This window comes from Lytechinus pictus, chromosome 18 (genome assembly GCF_037042905.1).
Source record: "Lytechinus pictus isolate F3 Inbred chromosome 18, Lp3.0, whole genome shotgun sequence".
In the NCBI taxonomy this organism is placed as follows: domain Eukaryota; kingdom Metazoa; phylum Echinodermata; class Echinoidea; order Temnopleuroida; family Toxopneustidae; genus Lytechinus; species Lytechinus pictus.
Window position 1 is genome coordinate 4,664,530 of NC_087262.1, and position 18,845 is coordinate 4,683,374.

An 18,845-nucleotide genomic window follows, 5' to 3' on the forward strand; every position below is an offset into this window, starting at 1 on the left:
ACTTGATTAGGACCTACATGGAACGTAACACGGTTTTAATCATTATGGTAACTACAAAGAGCTCCGCATATGGTCCAGTGGTTAGAGCATTGGACTCATAATTTCAAGGTTGCGAGTTCGATTCCCCACTCTGCCGCTGTCTCCACTTTGATAAAAAGACAAGAGAGTAATATCTGCCGTCTATAACTTCAGCCACTATGACTGATTAACCTAGACGTAAAATGTCTCCTAGGTAATTGGTTATATACCAGCTTGGTGTTTACCAGCAAAAATCAGTTTGCCGAGTTCCTACGGGAGTTACCAGAAACAGAAACAGAAACAGAAAAAAATACATGTGAAAAACAGTATGTGCAACAGAGCGTTCACTATAAAGCAAAATGCACAAGCTTATACCGCTCGCTCGATCACTTTCATCTTCTCGCCTTCGTATTCCCTGAAAATTGAACATAATCGTTAAGCTTGCCCCTTCCCCTTCATGCAGAATAGAAGTCAAAACTTACTGAGTTGTAGTAGTTTAAAATATACACCTTATAGGCTGGTGATTTGCCTTTTTCACCTCACTACACCAGCTACCATGAATGCTGGCGCCAATACTTGCATGTTTTAGGCCGAAATGGGGCGTTGCCAGAAACTGAAGTTTATTGTGGTGTTGATGATGATGGTGAAGATGATGATGAGGTTAAGGATGGCAAGAAGAGGAAAAATAAATGTCGTTCGCAAATCGAATTTGCCAGAGAAAGCTGAATAATTACTCGTCAAGATGCTTATTACGCCTTTAAAAATCTGACAGCTAGTCAATTAGAACAATATATATTTCTACAAAAAAATGGGCACTAAATTCAAAGCATGAGGCACTTCCAATTTAAAGGGAAGTCATAATATACAATTTTCCCCAAGGGAGGGGCATGTAAATTCCTCCTCTGCCCCCCCCCCCCCCCGCCTCTAGATTCGCACTAAACTTTTCCTCATCAGGATTGGTTTCGAAGGTAATAAAAACTCTATCAAAGTTAGAACTCGACTCTCCGCTTTCTAAATCCGCCAACGCGCACGTTGCACTTTTTGTGGTCTCAATTTCTGCACACACCTTGGACACTCATTTCCCTGCAGACACTACTCTCATTATCACGTGCTTTTTTGCAGTCATCTAAAAACCTGGAAGACCAAAATTACCGCAGACAAACTTGAAAACTTGAACTTTCTGGATAGTTTTACTCACAATATCTTTTGAGCCCATATTTGAGACCATCGCTTCAAAAGGAGAATCATACTTTCCAAGTGACGTCGTCCAGTCGTCACCTTTCTATCCAAATTTGTTCTCAGCTGTTGAACCGCGGATAGTTTAAACGACGTCAACACCCATACGTCGTCGAATCCGATCTATAAAAACATTCACGTCTCTGTTTTCTTCATTCTTCTATCCATATAAATATCCTTTCTCCAATTTTGAAGAGCATTTTCAACAAAAGAACTCCATTCTGCCGCCATGGATTTGTACGCGTGTTTGTGCTCTACTATATCTCTTCTGTTCTGTCTCATCACAGTAGGCGAATGCTACACGATGCCCATATTCGGTAAGTCTGGAATATTTACATGTTATTTCCAAGAGAAACAACAAAAAAGTATAAACTTATTTCCTCTGAAAAATCAAGACACTATTTCACCATGGACTTAACTACAATTTTCGTTTGTGAAGAAGAGGACAATCATTTTCTTTCGACCAAATGCCACTATTTTTGCCGGCAACTAATCATTAATGACATAAGTGTTTCATATTGTCAAAATGATTATTTCATTTTTCATTTTATTGATTTCTTTATCCATATAAAAAATTAATTAAGAAAATACAACCAAAAAAAAGTAAAACAAATTTTATCTAACAATAAAAACAAAGAACAAAGTTGTATTGTCCATAACGATTTAAGAAGGCTGCGGGGGTTGCCACTATAAGCTTAGCTTGGCTGCGTGGCAACCCCGTATAGCATTCCATAACTTATTATATTTGCTTTAAAAGTCATTATTGATATTTAGTTAGTGAAATTGGTAATGAATCCTCGCTCGATGCCCTATGGTTGTGGGAGGGGCAAGTCAGATACGGGAGATGATCTTTAAAGTAGTGAGAAAAAAAATAGGTGGAAAAGAAGACGAAAATAAAGAAAGACTACTTTTTGAGTCTGAATGCAAAAGTGTTAATCTGGTCCCTAACGACACACATCTCAACGCGAGACGATGTCACTCCTTTTAAAGTGAGAATCTTTTAAAGTGGATTTAACCTTTTTTGGAGTGAAAAAAAAAAATGTGCACAGTTCACTCTTGAATGATCTATAATGCACTCTATAAGGATTACCAGTTCACTCCAAAGAGATTGGTCCATAATATCACTCCGAGGGGTGAGTGAGAATGGATTAGATTTGCTCTTTTGCATTTAGAGCCAGGGTTTATACCCTAAAAGGGGGAGTTTATCATGAAGAAAAGTTTGTTGTAAAAATAGCAGAAAAATAAATATTGGCGAAGCCGTGAAGTTTTGAGAAAAATCATGCATTAAAGATTAAGAAAGTTATTAGAATTTTAAGTTTAGGATTTTTTTTAAAGTTTGTGATGACTTTTGTGTATTGATATACTGAAGGTATAATAAAACCCATTTTCAAGTTTCTGAGAAAATAATATTTTATTGTTTGCCATACTATATGTTGGAAAGTTGCTCGCATATGACGTCACAAATTTAATAATCAGAATTCTAATAACTTTTTTTTATACTTTGATGGATTTTCCTAAAACCTTTGGCAATATTTATTATTTTTTCTGATATTTTTACAATAATAATGTTTTAAGGTTATGTTTATTATTGTATTTAGGCTCAATATGATTGTGTTTTGTCCTTTTCTATCTCTCTCTCTCTCTCTCTCTCTCTTTCTTTCTCATACTACCTTTAAGAGCGCTAAGAGACTTAACTGTAATTTGCGCTATATAAAAATTGAGTATTATTAGTGTTACTATTATTATAATCTTTTTGTCAAAACTTTGACAACTTCCCCATTAAATGAGAAAAAATTACGTCAGAATTTGGCTTTCTCGTCCCCTAAAGTAACGCTGATCCTGAGTAAAGATTCATTCAGTTATTCCGCACAAGACGTCATTCGATTCGTAGGTTTCACAATATCATCTGTTGTAAGGAACATGTCACTGTCGTCTGACACAATCATGATAGGCCATTATAACTAAATTTAGTATGATTGATATGAAATATTGGTAAAAATTTCAATCATGATTTGTTTACCCTCCAAAATGTATGTCGGTTTGTATTCACCTGTGTACAATTTTCAATCTCATAGGCTATCGTATATGTGTATGTTATTTTGAAATGGTCGGAAATATTAGGCCTACATACTTATTTGATATATATTCTCATTGCATCGATAAATACACCTAGGAAGAATGGGCTCTCCGGGCTGAAAATACTCATATGTAAATAAATAAAGTAAAATTCACCGGGCAAAACGCTGAAAATTTCATCAAATCTGATAATAAATAACAAAGTTATTATAATATGCACACCTACATGAATATGCAATAGGTGGGCTGATGATGTCATGTCCCCACTTTCCTTGTTCTTATGTTATTACATGATATCGGAATTCTATTTCATATTTTCATCAGATAATTATCTCCCTTGTAACACAATAAGTTGTAGTAATGATTATCTTACACATTAAATCAGTTGCAAATCAATTTTTCCATTCTCAGAGGACAGTTTGAATAAACATAATTTCGTATGAATAAAATTCAAAAGAAATGCGTATGTGAGGGTGTATGTGTGAGGGTGTGATGGTGGGTGTGTGTGTGTGTGACATCATCTGCTTTATGATTGAATTTTGTGTACCACCCATGTTGTGCATAATAAGCGTGACTTAAAGATGTCACAACCTTCCAATAGTTATGAACATTTTCAGCGTTTTGATATTTGATAAACTTGTTTTCGGGGTGGATTTCATAGATAAACGCCAATTGTGACTCAAGGAAACCAATTTTTTACAATGTCCAATGAAATGTCTTTAATTCTTTTAAATCATTTTTATTACCAAAATCGCACCTATTTGCTACATTGGAACACAAATCCATGCGGAACATTGACCAATCAACGACGATTTTATTTTCGATAAGAGTAAATAATTGATCTGTCAATCATTCAACTTTTAACCAATAGAAATGTCCCCTTCATCCACAGGTAGAACCCGCCCACCGCAACAGTGTCCAATCAACAACGACCTCACATTCCGAGAGTGCATGCCAGTATGCCAGTCATACACATGCGAGGACGTGCTCAACGAACCACCCTCGGGCTCTTGGCCATGCATTCGAATGTGTGTGAGCGGGTGGGCGTGTCCAAGGGGGCAGGTCCGCCTCGACGGCTACAAGGACGTGTGCACATCGAGAGACCTGTGCGGAATAACCGAAACGAGCTGTAACTACAAGAATGAAGTTGTTCTAGTAAGTAAAATTTGAAAACTTCAACCTATGAACTAAAAAGGTTTTAAACAAACATTGGAGCGCTATTCTATTAAGTTCCTAAGATCGAACAATCAGCTTCCCATATACACGATTTTGATGCTTGCGTCAGCGATTCTTAAATTGTTATGTAATTCATGACGTTCGATGCTCTATGATGAGTTTCTCTTGAATGTTTTGACAAATATTGCTTTCACTTAAAAAATAAAAATTAGTTCGGGTCAATGATATATTAGTTTTCTGCAACAAACTGGGGGGGGGGGGGGGAGGGGGACCGGGTTACATATTAAAGGTCATGGAAAACTAACTACTTTGACAGGTCTAGAAAAAAAATCACGGTGTGAAAATAATGACTTTTGGAAAAAATTGTTTTAACAAGGCTATTGAATTTCGACCCTGGGAAAACGCTTATCCATTATTCATGAGCTAATATCGGCATGTCCCTATTTCCAAAGGTATAGCAAAAATGCTGATATTTATGAATGTTATTATGTGCACATCGAATCAATAAGAATGTATCGAATCATTATCCTTTGGATTAAATCCCTCGTCCTTATTGTACTTTACATTTTGGTGTGTGGAGGAGGGTGAAGTATTTGAGTATTTAATAATTAAAACAAGTTTTGAACTGAACTTCACACTAATCATACTATTTTGATTAAAAGGCATTAAAAACCCACCGTAGTTTGTAGTTTCATAGTTATTTTAAGTATTTTCATTGTAGGCGCTTTGGGCCTTATGGGAAAAGAGCCGTATAAGTGTATCAAGTATTATTACACACTTAAAATGTTGGGCAACATACTGTCCACTGTGTTAGGTAATGTATCTTGGTAAAATATTTTGGGCAATTATTATCCAATTGAGCCAATTTATTACCCAATTATTAGTTTTTATTACCCAATTTGGACAGATTTTAACCAATAGTTGTGTGGACAGTACTATGTTGCCCAGTGATGGTTAAAAATTGGGGGTTTTTTTGCCCAATCTTTTCAAGGGGGTATAGTTTGGTATGGTGATAATGAGGAGGGGGTGTCTGGCATGTGTGGGTAACAGTTGGGGGATCTGTTGCAGCATCCTACTCTTTTCCACATAAAATTTGTTTGAGCCTCCTACCTTTCCCACCTCTATATTCACAGACAGCGTAGCACAATTATAGAGTTTTCTTTAAAACTTTTGTAATATTCTTTAATAAATTTACATGGTCATTTCAGAATATCGCCAGGTTTATAAAATAATCACTCGCACTGATGGAAGGCGGGAAAGGGGCTGAACATCTACATGACATCCACCCCCCCCCCCCCGAAAAAAAACAGCGCACGATATTTTTCAATTGCCCCCCCCCCCCTCTTTTGTTATAGGTGTAGTTTGTTCGCCTAAACCACTAAATGAAATTAAAAGAGTATTTTCATTAAAGTGATTCCATTACTGATTCCATAATACAGATGCGCGAACACTTATACCCTGGGGAGAGAGAGGTTAACTGCCTGCCTTTCTAATCAAGTAAAATTTTACAAGAAGGACGTCGATCGGGGGTGATAAACAAACATTTCCGAAAGTTACAGGAAACAGATCGAAATCATTGTGTAATTATAATCTTTGCAGACGAAAGTACGGTGGCCTTAATGGTTGGTTCCGGGGAAAAACTAGGACCCGGTCAGTGGCGCCGGCGTCCCTGGGTCTGTTTCAGGGTCGCTTGCCTGACCTAAATGAAAATAATCAGGAAGAAAAAGAGGAAAAGTGCTACGGGCGTATTTCTTATAATGTATACCATTCTTGTTTCTATGTTATCTTATTTTATCTTATCTTATCTTTATTCATCTATTTTCTCACCTAAAAAAAATTGTGCACCCCACAGAAAACAAAATTAACACCTATGTCCCGCTTTTGGAACCCTCGGTGAAAAAAAAGTTTTCAAAAGTTTCTTTACGTGTCCAAGTTCTTTAAAGAACGTAAGAAGGTTACAAAGAGACGGTATAAGGTAATTATTAAGTGCTTTAGGTAACATTTAATCGTTTCAAAATACTGAACAAGTATAAACCCTCGAAGAACCCTCTTTCCTAAGATTGCACCTGCGCCACCGCCGCCCAAGACATTTAGACATTCATTTTTTTTCTCCCATCCTTCCCAGGGATGTGGGCTTTCTGTATGACTAACAGTAACGATAACATTAATTTTTCTTTACAAACACAGGTCAACACAAATTTCTTTGATGGCGATCTGACGTGTCGGTGCTTCGTTGACGGAATCGTACGATGTCGAAATGCTTTCCCCACAGAATGAAGAAACGGTATTCAAGTCAAACTGATATATGCATCCCAAGATCACGATATACCATTTCGTCTTTGCTCGATCAATGTCTAGACTACGTTTCTATAGGACATCGACTTGGAGCTGGACGGCGATGTCCGTCCTTGAACAGAATGGTCATGGTCGACGAGGACGAGAACGATGACGACGAAATCAGTCTGTCATCCATCTAGATCAGAATGATATGACACTGTTCGGAACCAACATGACAACATGAATATGTACGCTTTTTGACCCCCTCGCCCCGCCCCGCCCCCCCATCACTCTCCTGATTTCCTCCGATCGTAAAAAAAAAATATATATATATATGTATCGATATGACATACACCTTATTTTCAACTCCCAGAAATATTTGATTGATGGATATTTAATCACCCTATCAATAATAGACCTCAAAGTTAATTTTTTAGTACAGCGATCTTTAGGCCTAGGCCTATATTATCATGTACAGATGAGCTATTTCTCATTCAAAATGAAATGGAACAGAAAGGTACCCACCCCCCCCCCCAAAAAAAAAAAAAAAAAAAAAATAAAAAGATAAAAAATAAAAAATAAAAATGTATAAATGAAAAAATAAATGAATAAATCATGAACAAAATAATATTGGTAATAAATTATATAAAGTGAATCTACGAGAGGCAAATGTGCTTTTGACGCAGCTGAATTTTGTGTATATACCATTAATTTGATGCAGTATTAACGTGTGTATATAATGGCATTGTACTTGATTTATTGTAAATAATATGAATCATGTGTGTTTCCATGTGCACGCAAGTGCGTTATGAAGTGGGTAAAGGGTGCTTTCAAGCGATAAAAAGCATTTCAACAAATATCAATTTTCACTGACTATATTAATTTTGTTATAACCTAGCACGGGTGAACTAATTGAATCGTTACACTGGCCATGATCATTGGCGCAGAGCAAATTAAATTTTGTCAGTGAATAACATCGCTCACATTCAAGATCGTGCTTCGTCATTTACCATAAAATACTCCCCAGAAATTATCATTATTTTTTTTAATAGTGATTCTAAATAGGGGCGTTGAAACAATCAAAATTCAAATCTGAAGAAGTCGTTCCTTTTGTGAAGCTCTTTCGATCATTGATATCACTCTGCTATTAAATTGAGTTGTCCCTAAATTACTGATCGTTATGTTTTAGGTGAACATTATATGACACGTTTTCCTTTTCCTTTTTGATGGTCGACACCATTCTGTATGATCGAATTACCTTGTATTTCGTATGTACTATCGTGTACGACCGTGGTTAACTTTGTAAACATGTATAGAGCTTTTTATAACATCAGACGAGCAAGAAATAAACAAAAATAAAATCCATTAGTCACTGATTTTTTATACTTGTATCTTTTATTAATGAAATCAATTGGAGAATAAAGAGCGAATCATTGTTGATGGCCAATGATATGACATTCCATGGTGGTGGCCGTTGAGGTGGGAGTGAACTTGAGGAGGGATGGCGGGATCTTGCTTTACCCCTTTGACCAAAAAATTGCCTCTTTCTGATTCGGTCTACAACAGCAAATTATATTGTTACAGGTTCGTGGGGGTGCGTATGTAGAAGTGTGTGCACTGTAAAAACTGTGGTGTTAAAACTGACACCAGTTGGTGTTAATAAAGGACCACACCCCGAGGTGTTAAAATTACACCCTAGAGATTGAACATAACACCAAAGAGTGTAAATGTAACAACCAAAGGTGTTGTAATAACACCTATAGGTGTTAAACTAACACCACCGATTTAACACCGAGTAAAATAACTGGTGTGGTCCTCTATGTACACCGGTTAACACCACAGTTTTTGCAGTGTGGGGGTGCATGATGAGGGTGTGTGTACATGGGCATGCGCGTTGGTGTCGGGTGCGTGGATATTGTAATGAAACATTATTAAAGGGATGGTCCGGGCTGAAAGTATTTATAGCTTAATAAATAGAGTAGAATTCACTGAGAAAAATGCCGAAAATTTCATCAAAATCGGATAACAAATAACAAAGTTATTGAATTTTAAAGTTTAGCAAGTTTAGTTTAGTCGTCATGAAAATTCATTAGGTGGGCTGATGATGTCACATCTCCACTTGTTCTTTTGTATTTTATTATATGAAATTAGGTTTATTCAAATTTTTTCATCCAAGAACTAGAAAAATTGGATTGACAACTGATTAAGTGCATTAGATATTTATTGCTGCAACTTATTTCATTATAAGGGAGACATATTATTCACACAAGTATGAAATAATGGAAAAATTATGATTTTTTTTAATAACATAAGAAAACGGAAAGTGGAGATGTGACATCATCAGCCCACCTAATGAATATTCATGACGACTGTTTTCACAAAATATTGCTAAACTTTAAACTTCAATAACTTTATTATTTGTTATCCGATTTTGATGAAATTTTCGGCATTTTGCTCAGTGAATTCTACATGTACTCTATGTATTGAGATATATTTTCAGCCCGGACCATCCCTTTAAAACTAATCACTGCTCTAACTGATAACTTCTTGCGGAAAAATAAGAAAATCTAGCTTTTCCGACAGAATCGTTTTACATTATGAAAATGACCAAGAACATCAGTGTTGATACGCATCAGTTGGCACGTAACCATGCATCCGACCGCGGACCATATACAGAATTATATTTCTTTAAACTGATTTCAAAATTTTCATTTTTCAACAATTTTCATTCTGTCGTTCGGGTATTTTCTTTTTACTCATATTAATAACGATGGTGATGATATTGAAATGCATTATGAAGAAAATACTATGCATTCTAATCTATTATACTGGATATCGTTCTTATAAAACATAATCTTTGGGTTAGTGTACGTAATCCAAAACGTTAAATGATGAGTAGAAGCATGGCGAATAGACCTAATTTGGGGGGCTCTTTTTCCCCCTCTCCTAAAATTCTTTATCTTGATGGTAGAAAAGTGTTTTAACACAAGACTCTGTAATTCATTAAAATGACATAATGATGTGTGAAAAATAAAGTATAATCAATTTGGAATGCATTTCTTTATATATAATACAGGGCCCTGTGAACATTTTGATAACAGGGGTGCTAATTCACAAGCAAAAAGAAAAAGGTTTCGCTTCAAAATGAAGGTGACTTTTCGTCTAATATATATACATATATATGGTGATTCAAATCGACTTTTTGTTGGGGTGGACTTGTCCTTTAAATTAAGCCAAACTTAAAAATGACATATTAACCTTCTTATTTTACATCTGATTTTGATGAAATTTTCAGTGTTATGCTCGTTGGATTTTTCTCATTTAATTCAAATCAACTTTATGCTGGGGTGGACTCGTCCTTAAATTTGTAATACCGGCCGGTTGTCGGCCGGCTGTTCGCTGACATTATTTTGATGGATCTTTGATGGGTCCTCAAACCTTCACCAATACTTTTTATTAGTTCTTTCTGCTATTTTTACAATAAACTTTTTGTCAGGGTGAAATTCCCCTTTAAGCTTGTAAGTGGGGACATCAAATATTGTTTTCAAACATTCCCGTTAAGTCTAGAAGAAATGGGTCATATGAACTTCGACCCCAATTCATGTGTCAATTCAGATTTTATTGGAGACCTTATAAAGGAAAAAATTAATAACCAATTACTTGATATACGGGCTATAGCCTTGTTGCATGACTGACTTCCAATTACTCTTTGTGAGTTTAATACAGGGGCTGTTTCATGAAGAGTTACAACTGTTGCAACTTTGCCATTATGGCAACTACCATGGTAACATTGATTTTGATTGGCTGCTGAGCCCTGTTACCATGGTAACATTAACATCTGCTTCTGAAGGTCTCAATATTGACCTAACAATTGTCTCATCAATTTCATTTGTACTTCAAATGAAAATCAACATCTTTATGGGCCTTTGTAATTAATTTGTAATTTCATCATAGAAATATACTTTAACTTTCCATTTTATTAAAGGTCAAGTCCACCTCAGAAAAATGTTGATTTGAATCAATAGAGAAAAATCATACAAGTACAATGCTGAAAATTTCATCAAAATCGGATGTAAATAAGAAAGTTATGACATTTCAAAGTTTCGCTTATTTTTAACAAAATAGTTATGTGAACGAGCCAGTAACATCCAAATGAGAGAGTTGATGATGTCACTCACTCACTATTTATTTTGTTTTTTATTGTTTGAATTATACAATAATTAAATTTTTACGAACTTGACGATTAGGACCTCCTTGCCTGAACCACAAAATGTAAAAAAAATGGAATTCCACGTGTTCGGGAAGGAATAAAACTTCATTTCACATGACAATGACGAGAAAATCAAAATATTTCATATTTCATATAATAAAATACAAAAGAAATAGTGAGTGAGTGATTTCATCAGTTCCCTCATTTGCATACTGACCGAGATGTGCATATAACTGTTTGGTGAAATGAAGCGAAACTTTAAAATGTCATAACTTTCTTATTTTACATCCGATTTTGATGAATTTTTCAGCGTTATGCTTGTTGAATTTTTCTCTTTTTATTCAAATCAAGTTTTTGTTGGGGTGGACTTGTCCTTTAAGTCTATCACAAGATCAGGTGATTTTTTTTGGACTACAATTAATACCAGATTCATAAACTCTATCATGGAAAATGATTTTGATATCATTTTGCCAATGAAGACAGTAGTTTACTATTTCCAGTATAGACATTTACTAAAAAAATTATTGCCTCTAGATCATAGATGGCGCCATTTTACTGTGAATCATCAATTGTTGTGTGTGCGTACGTGGAAATCTTCTATAAAATGAAAACAGCACCTTGGATATATTTATTTGGCTGAGGTAACTTCTCAATCAAATTCATCTTTCAAATGGAAAAAATACCATCCATTCATCAAAACAGAATTCCGCTTTGAAATGGAAAAACCCCAACCCATTATTTTCCATTCATTAAAATAAAATTCAGCGACAAACAAAACATAAACAACCCATTCTTTTTCATTTATCAAAATCCAATTCAGCTTTCAAATTGTAAAAAACACCATCCACTCTTTTCCATTCATCGAAATCAAATTCATCTTTCAACAGAAAAAATGCCATCCAGTCTTTTCCATCCATCAAAATAAAAATCAACTCGACTTTTAATTCAGAACAAGTGGAATGCCTCTGGCCGTCTCACCTGCATCACGCGATTCAATATAGCAGCAGTGCTGATTTTGAAAACTACTATAACTCGCACAAGATGTTCAGTGATACTTGGTTACTCTTATTTCCACGTTTTATGAACTAGACCAATACACTTATAGAGATATGATGGCAATTCAACAAATACCCCCAACGTGGCCAAAGTTCTTTGACCTTACATGACCTTTGACCTTGATCATGTGACCTGAAACTCGCACAGGATGTTCAGTGATACTTGATTACTATTATGTCAAAGTTTTATGAACTAGACCAACACACTTTCAAATTTATGGCTGTAATTCAACAAATACCCCAATTTGGCCAAAGTTCATTGACCCTAAATGACCTTTGACCTTGATCATGTGACCTGAAACTTGCACAGGATGTTCAGTAATACTTGATTACTATTATGTCCAAGTTTCATGAATCAGATCCATAAACTTTCAAAGTTATGATGGTAATTCAACAGATACCCCCAATTCGGCCAAAGTTCATTGACCCTAAATGACCTTTGACCTTGGTCATGTGACGTGAAACTCATGCAGGATGTTTAGTGATACTTGATTAACCTTATGTATAAGTTTCATGAACTAGGTCCATATATTTTCTAAGTTATGATGACATTTCAAAAACTTAACCTCAGGTTAAGATTTGGTGTTGACGCCGCCGTCGCCGCCGCCGTCGCCGTCGGAAAAGCGGCGCCTATAGTCTCACTCTGCTATGCAGGTGAGACAAAAACGAACAGAACTCATTTCATAATTCAGTAATTCAGTGGTTTATTACACAGACATTCTTCAACAATATATTAATATTCATTGTTCATAATTTCACAAGCCTGACATATCACTAAATCCATCATAACGATCAACCAATGACATCGAAAACAGCTACATGTTCTCTCTGTAAACCCAATCGAAATACTGCTACACATCGTTTTACATCAGACCTTATTGGCACCAAGGGGTGTTTGAAATAAAGTCATCATTGGTGATGTGTAAAAAGAAATCGATTTGGGTGGTACAGACAGGAACATGTACCTGCAGCAAGATCAAAGTGACGCAATACAAATAACAAAACATTAAGTAAAAAAATAATCTCACTTTTCAATGAGTAGTCCATTCTCTGAGAGTATCCTCTTTTATGAAAAATTATGCAACAATGCAAAGAGAACTGATCGAGGAAGCATATTTGTAAAACAAAACCAGTATGAATTCACAATACAATGTAAACAGAATTAACATAGAGATCAATGAAACATAATAAAAAAAAAACAAAAAAACATAGAGATCAATAATACATTCATTCACTGTCCAAAATTGAGGCTTGGCCTTCTATTCATTTGCTGCATTTGTTTTAACATCGGTTTTATCACACACAAAATTATCACAAAAAGAGGATATATATATAAAATTTGTTGTGAAAAGAAATAATTGTCATATCTTCAATATGTTATCAACAGATGTGGTTTGGAAATCATTGGTTAGATAGGAAGAAAATAAGCTTTATATTTTGAATTTCAAACTCAATAAAACTCCAATGTTCTAATATGGGAGATCAGGATCCCGTCTTACAAATACTTGCGATTGATCCGATCAACAACTATGGAAAGCCAGCAACATCAACATCAAAAATGCATATTTGATCAAAACATTGTTGGGCTTTTCTCTGTTTACACAGGACATTGGGTGAATTTTCTGTGAGAAAAATTATGACATTGATGGATTTCCATATAATGGAGGTTGATTGGATTAATCGTAACTCTTTGTAAGATGGGCCCCTAGTGTCATTATAGAATAATTTTTGTATTTTGTAAGGACCATAGTGGTGTTGCAAGAGACATGCTAGCAACTGATTGCAAATATCGATTGCAAATCAATTCTGTATAAGAAGCAAACCACGGGGCATTTCATAGAGCTATTCGTTAAGGCCAGTAACATCGTTCCGTGCAAGCCTTGCGTGTGACTTGTAGGTAACTATTTTTGCTACACGCAGGTTGGCCGCATTGACAGTATCTCGCACGCAACTCACACGCAGAATCGCACGCAAGTCTGATTTGCATGCATAAAAGTTTTGAACATGCTCAAAACATTTTTGCGGGCGAGTTGCGGGCAAACATCCACAACTCACCCACAAGGCTTGCACGGGACGATGTGACAGGGCCTTGAGTTACAAATTTATTAGAGCTTGTCGATCCTTTCTTGAGCTACAAGTAAATGAGATACCCCTGTTTAAAATCATGGGAGTGTGTTGGCCCGAATCAAATTTATTTTGAAAAAAAAAATACTGAAATTTCCAATAAAATGATTGCTAACAACAAAAATATTGATAGACAAAGGACAGATTTCAACATAAGCTGATGGGAATACAAACAATCGAGAGCCTGGGGACCATTTCATAAAGCTGTTTGTAAGTTAACTTAGTTAAGAATGACTTTATGAACGACAGCTGATCCTTCCTTGTGGTAAATGATATACCCTATATTATTGTTGATTTAGGTTGTAAGAAAGGATCACCGGTCAACGTGAAGTCATTCGTAAATTACGAACAGCATTATGAAACACCCACCTAATCTACCAGAAGAAACATCCATCAGCTGTGCGTAACTTACATTATTATCGATGTTGATTTAGTTTGTTTGAAAGGATCACCGGCTAACATGAATCCATTTATAACTTACGAACAGCTTTATGAAACACCCACCAAATCCACCAGAAGACACAGCCACCAGTCGTGCATAACTCACAGCTTTATGAAATGACCCCCTGTGGGGGATTAGCAAGGGTACGTTTGACTGCATGTCGCACTGAATTGCAATGGGAGGAAATTCAAAAGCTTAGATTTTAATGATACCTAAAAAAGGTAAAAAGTGAAGAAAAAAAGTTTTTAGAAACATATGGACTTGATAATACCTCATAAATCAACAGAAGGAGTTATAAAAATGGGTCCAAATTTGACAATATTACTTGTTTGATTCATTTATGATGTATCTCCATTCATATGCTTAACAAGATATCAAAGAATTACAATTTTGGAAGAGTTACAACTTTGGTGATATGTTGTCGGTAGAAGGAGCAATTTTCTTGACTGCCTCAAGCACCTTGTCATTCGAGACATGATCGCTAAAATCCTTATTGCGATACTCCAAAAGAACTCCCTGATCACTGGGCCCTATAACAAAGACACCCCCGAGTGTGAGGCCGTGACCTGAACAAGAGAAATAGAAGAAACGAATACAAATAGGGAGCGTGAGAAATGGGGACTTCACACTTGCTCCGTCAAATATGTTCAACAACTGTCTCTATTTCTTAAAATACAAACGTCCCTATTCTGAAGTAGGGTTTAATTCGAGCTCTAGTCTAAAGTTGTGGTTTAACTATGTATAGCCAATTGAACTATAGTCTATAGTTGTCATTTAACTATGGGTAGCCAATTGTGACAATCATCTTTAAAAGAAGAAGTTTAACTTTTCAGCAAAAATGAGGGGTTCAATTCAGTCATAATTGCCTAGGAATGACAACTAAAATCAGTTTCGTCCCCATAAAGCATGATTAAAGGGCACTATAAATAATAAACATCAGAAACATACACATTAAATAAAATTTCTGACATTTTGGGGATTTCAATAATTTTAGTAATGAGTTGAACCATCATCTTAAGTTAAACTGGATTTCAGAATATGGACCAAACGGGGTATTCTGATAATTAAAACTAGGTTTAGCTCTAGACTTGACAAGAATTTCAGGGCCCCCTCTTCCAAAGAGTTACGATTGATCCAATCGACCACAACTATGGAAAGCCAGCAACGTCAACATCCAAAATACATGTTTGTACAAAATATTTTCTAGATATATATAGATATTCATACAGTCACTGTTTTCTTGACAATCCAGTATCCTATGCTTCTCTTTGTTTTCAAAGGACATTGCGCCAATTTCCTAAAGAAAAAATTATGACATTGATGGATTTCCATGTACTTGAGGTTGATCGGATCAATTGTAACTCTTTGTAAGACGGGGCCCTGGTGGGTGTTTCATAAAGCTGTTTGTATGATACAAATGACTTTACGCACGACTGGTGATCCTTTCTTGTGCTATCTGATATCCCTATGTAATTGAGTTGTGACCCAAGAACAGGTTCCAGTCGTGCGTAAAGTCGTTCGTAACCTTACGAACAGCTTTATGAAACACCCACCAGGATTCCCTGCAATCTCTGTGCTCCACAACTTGCTGCTTCACAGCTCATGATTATAGTCATTCTGCAACAGGCCCATTCCCATTAGACATTAAACCCAAACAGTGGATGGCACAAAGACTAATCTACTGCAGTGGTGGATTAGTGAGTGGGGGGGGGGGACATCCAAATGCCCCCCCCCCTTTGAGAGCCATAGTCAATATTTTTAGTGTAAAAAAAATATGCCTTTCTTACACCATTGTGCCCCCCCCCCTTCTGAAAGTTACAGCATATATTTTCAATGCAGTGAGGACCTTTTTTTTCCTCAGATAAATGTGCCCCCCCCCTCCCTTTTTTGGAAAATCCTGGATCCGCCCCTGATCTGCTGGTAGACCAAGTGAAAATTCAAAGAAGGATAATATTGAGACTTACCCTTATAATTCATTGGAATACCCTGCTTACTGTTCTCCCTGGCTTTGAGTAAACTTGAGATACGAAGGAGACCGAAAATACTCATGTTTCGTTTTTCCTCTCCATAGAATCTCAGCTAATCATCAGAATAAACATCAAAGAAAAAATGAGAAGAATCAATATTCAAGTAAAACACCAGAAGAGTGGCAGTCTGAGAAAAGCTACCCCTCAACAAACAATCAAGTACACTTAAGCACAAATTTAACTCTGATATATTGTGATACAATATTTAAAAATTAAGAGTGAATTTTTTTATTTTTTACACAGAGCAAAACTGAACACACCCAAAACAAGGAAAATTCATACGAAATTGGATACAAAATTTACGAAGTATTTTGACAATTTTTAAGATCAAATTTATTTCGCAGAAACACTTCTACACATTTATCATGAATATGAAATGAACAAGCTCAATGTGTCACCTCCCCAATTTTGATATTAATCATATTATATGAAATTACAATTCCAATTTTTTCTTTGATGAATTACTCCCCAATCCCTTACCTCTTTATCAAGGAAGACTTCTCCAGAAAAGAAGGGCAAGAAATCTTTGAAGCCGCCTGGTTCCAGGAGGACGGCGTAGAGCGGGATACCTCGGGCATCCAGCTCTGGCTTCAGAGAGGACAGCTCTTGAGCTTCCTAGATTACAAAGACAAAGAAAGTAAACAATTCATGATGTGAAAATCATTGTGATTGCCAAAGACCTGGGCCCCGTCTTACAAAGAGTTACGATTGATCCAATCAATCATAACTCTATGGAAATCCATCAGTGTCATAATTTTTTCTACAGGAAATTTGCAAAATGTCCTTTGTAAACAAAGAAAAACACGCCAAATTGTTAAGAAATCAATGACTTTATGATATACATTCATATCTAGAAATTTTTTTAACAAACATGCATTTCATATGTTAACTTTGCTGGCTTTCCATAGTTGTGATTGATCGGATCAATCGCAACTTTTTGTAAGACGGGCCCCTGGTATGCTTCTGACATCGAGCACTAGTTTTAGGGAGAAGAGTTGCATGTTTATTCATTTTTCCTGGAACCTGATAATTTTTTTCACCATTAAACTCATATCACTCACTCATATCACTTGCAGCATATGAAATGCAAAAGTATTATCAATTTGGTTTATGAATATCAGAGGGAAAGTATCAAATTAATTATTAAAAGCAACATATAGGCCTTGACATGAAAAAAAATAAAGAGGTGTCAATGTGGAGGGAGGGGTAAGGGTCTAAAGAAAAATTGCAATGGAAGGAATTACTCTGGGTACTGCACACTCATTTCTTCCTGGATAACTGGCAGTATACAGACCTCAACAACAAAAATTTTTATAATTTTATCATTTCTAGTTTATGGGGATATAATTCTAGGTTACCAACAGCAGCATACGCAACGTTCCCCAGAATAGAGCCTACATTATTTGTATGTACTTCAAGGTTTGTGGCTTACTTACCTCTCTGCACAAAGATCATCCAGGCCTTCGAACAGCCAGAACCACGGCCCCCGTCTCCTTCCACAGATCCTTTGCCTTGAATGTTCTCAGAGCCTCATCCATCATGCTGATCTTGGACTGGAGCTTCGTCTCCCCCAGGAGCTGCAAGGTGGCTCCCGCAAGGTAAGCCTCGGTAGTTTCTGCTCCGCCCTTGGGCAACCAGAAGTCCATATTGGCAATGATCAGCCCTCCTACCGCTGCTGCAGCTGCTCCCCAAAGCAGCGCCATGTTGAGTCTTGAGAAAGAAATAAAGAGGATTGTCAAAAGGACACACAAATATGTATTGCTGTACAATGTGCAACAATTGGTTATCCTTGGATTTCAGCAAATATTTTATTATACTTCTTCATAAAATTGCAAAATCACAAACTGAACAACAAAATTCAGAAGGAAATAAAGGCTGGAGTCTGGACTTCCTCATAGCATTGCAAAGTCAGAAACGGATCAACCAATGTCAGAAGGAAAGAGATGCTGGAGACCCTCATAACATTTCAAAGTCACAAACTCTAATTGACCAAATTCAGAAGGAAATAAATGCTGAACATTTTAAATAACTGATCGACCAATTTCAGATAGGAATAAATGCTGGACTGCCTCATAACCTTGCAAAATAACAAACTGATCAACCAAATTCAGAAGGAAATAAATAAATATCTCGAACTCTGTCAAGCCATTTGAAACAAACCCCAACATGGCACTTTACAGTACTAACCTAGAGACTAGACCTTT

General features: G+C 36.2%; 2 protein-coding genes across 2 annotated transcripts; one reads left to right on the forward strand and one right to left on the reverse strand.

The window, feature by feature from the left end:
* LOC129281247 (uncharacterized) lies at positions 1 to 8,159 on the forward strand. Its single transcript, XM_054917191.2, has 3 exons — positions 1 to 1,571; positions 4,223 to 4,485; positions 6,694 to 8,159. The coding sequence occupies exons 1-3, from the start codon at positions 1,484 to 1,486 to the stop codon at positions 6,781 to 6,783; spliced, it is 441 nt and encodes a 146-aa protein (XP_054773166.1). The 5' UTR covers positions 1 to 1,483; the 3' UTR covers positions 6,784 to 8,159.
* A 4,576-nt stretch (positions 8,160 to 12,735) lies between these two features.
* LOC129281369 (peroxiredoxin-like 2A) lies at positions 12,736 to 18,487 on the reverse strand. The gene is made up of 4 exons (XM_064113149.1): positions 18,078 to 18,487; positions 17,122 to 17,256; positions 16,579 to 16,693; positions 12,736 to 15,180 (listed from the first exon to the last, which is right to left on the reverse strand). Exons 1-4 carry the CDS (start codon positions 18,342 to 18,344, stop codon positions 15,014 to 15,016), a joined length of 684 nt encoding a protein of 227 aa, XP_063969219.1. The 5' UTR covers positions 18,345 to 18,487; the 3' UTR covers positions 12,736 to 15,013.
* Positions 18,488 to 18,845: the final 358 nt, after the last annotated feature.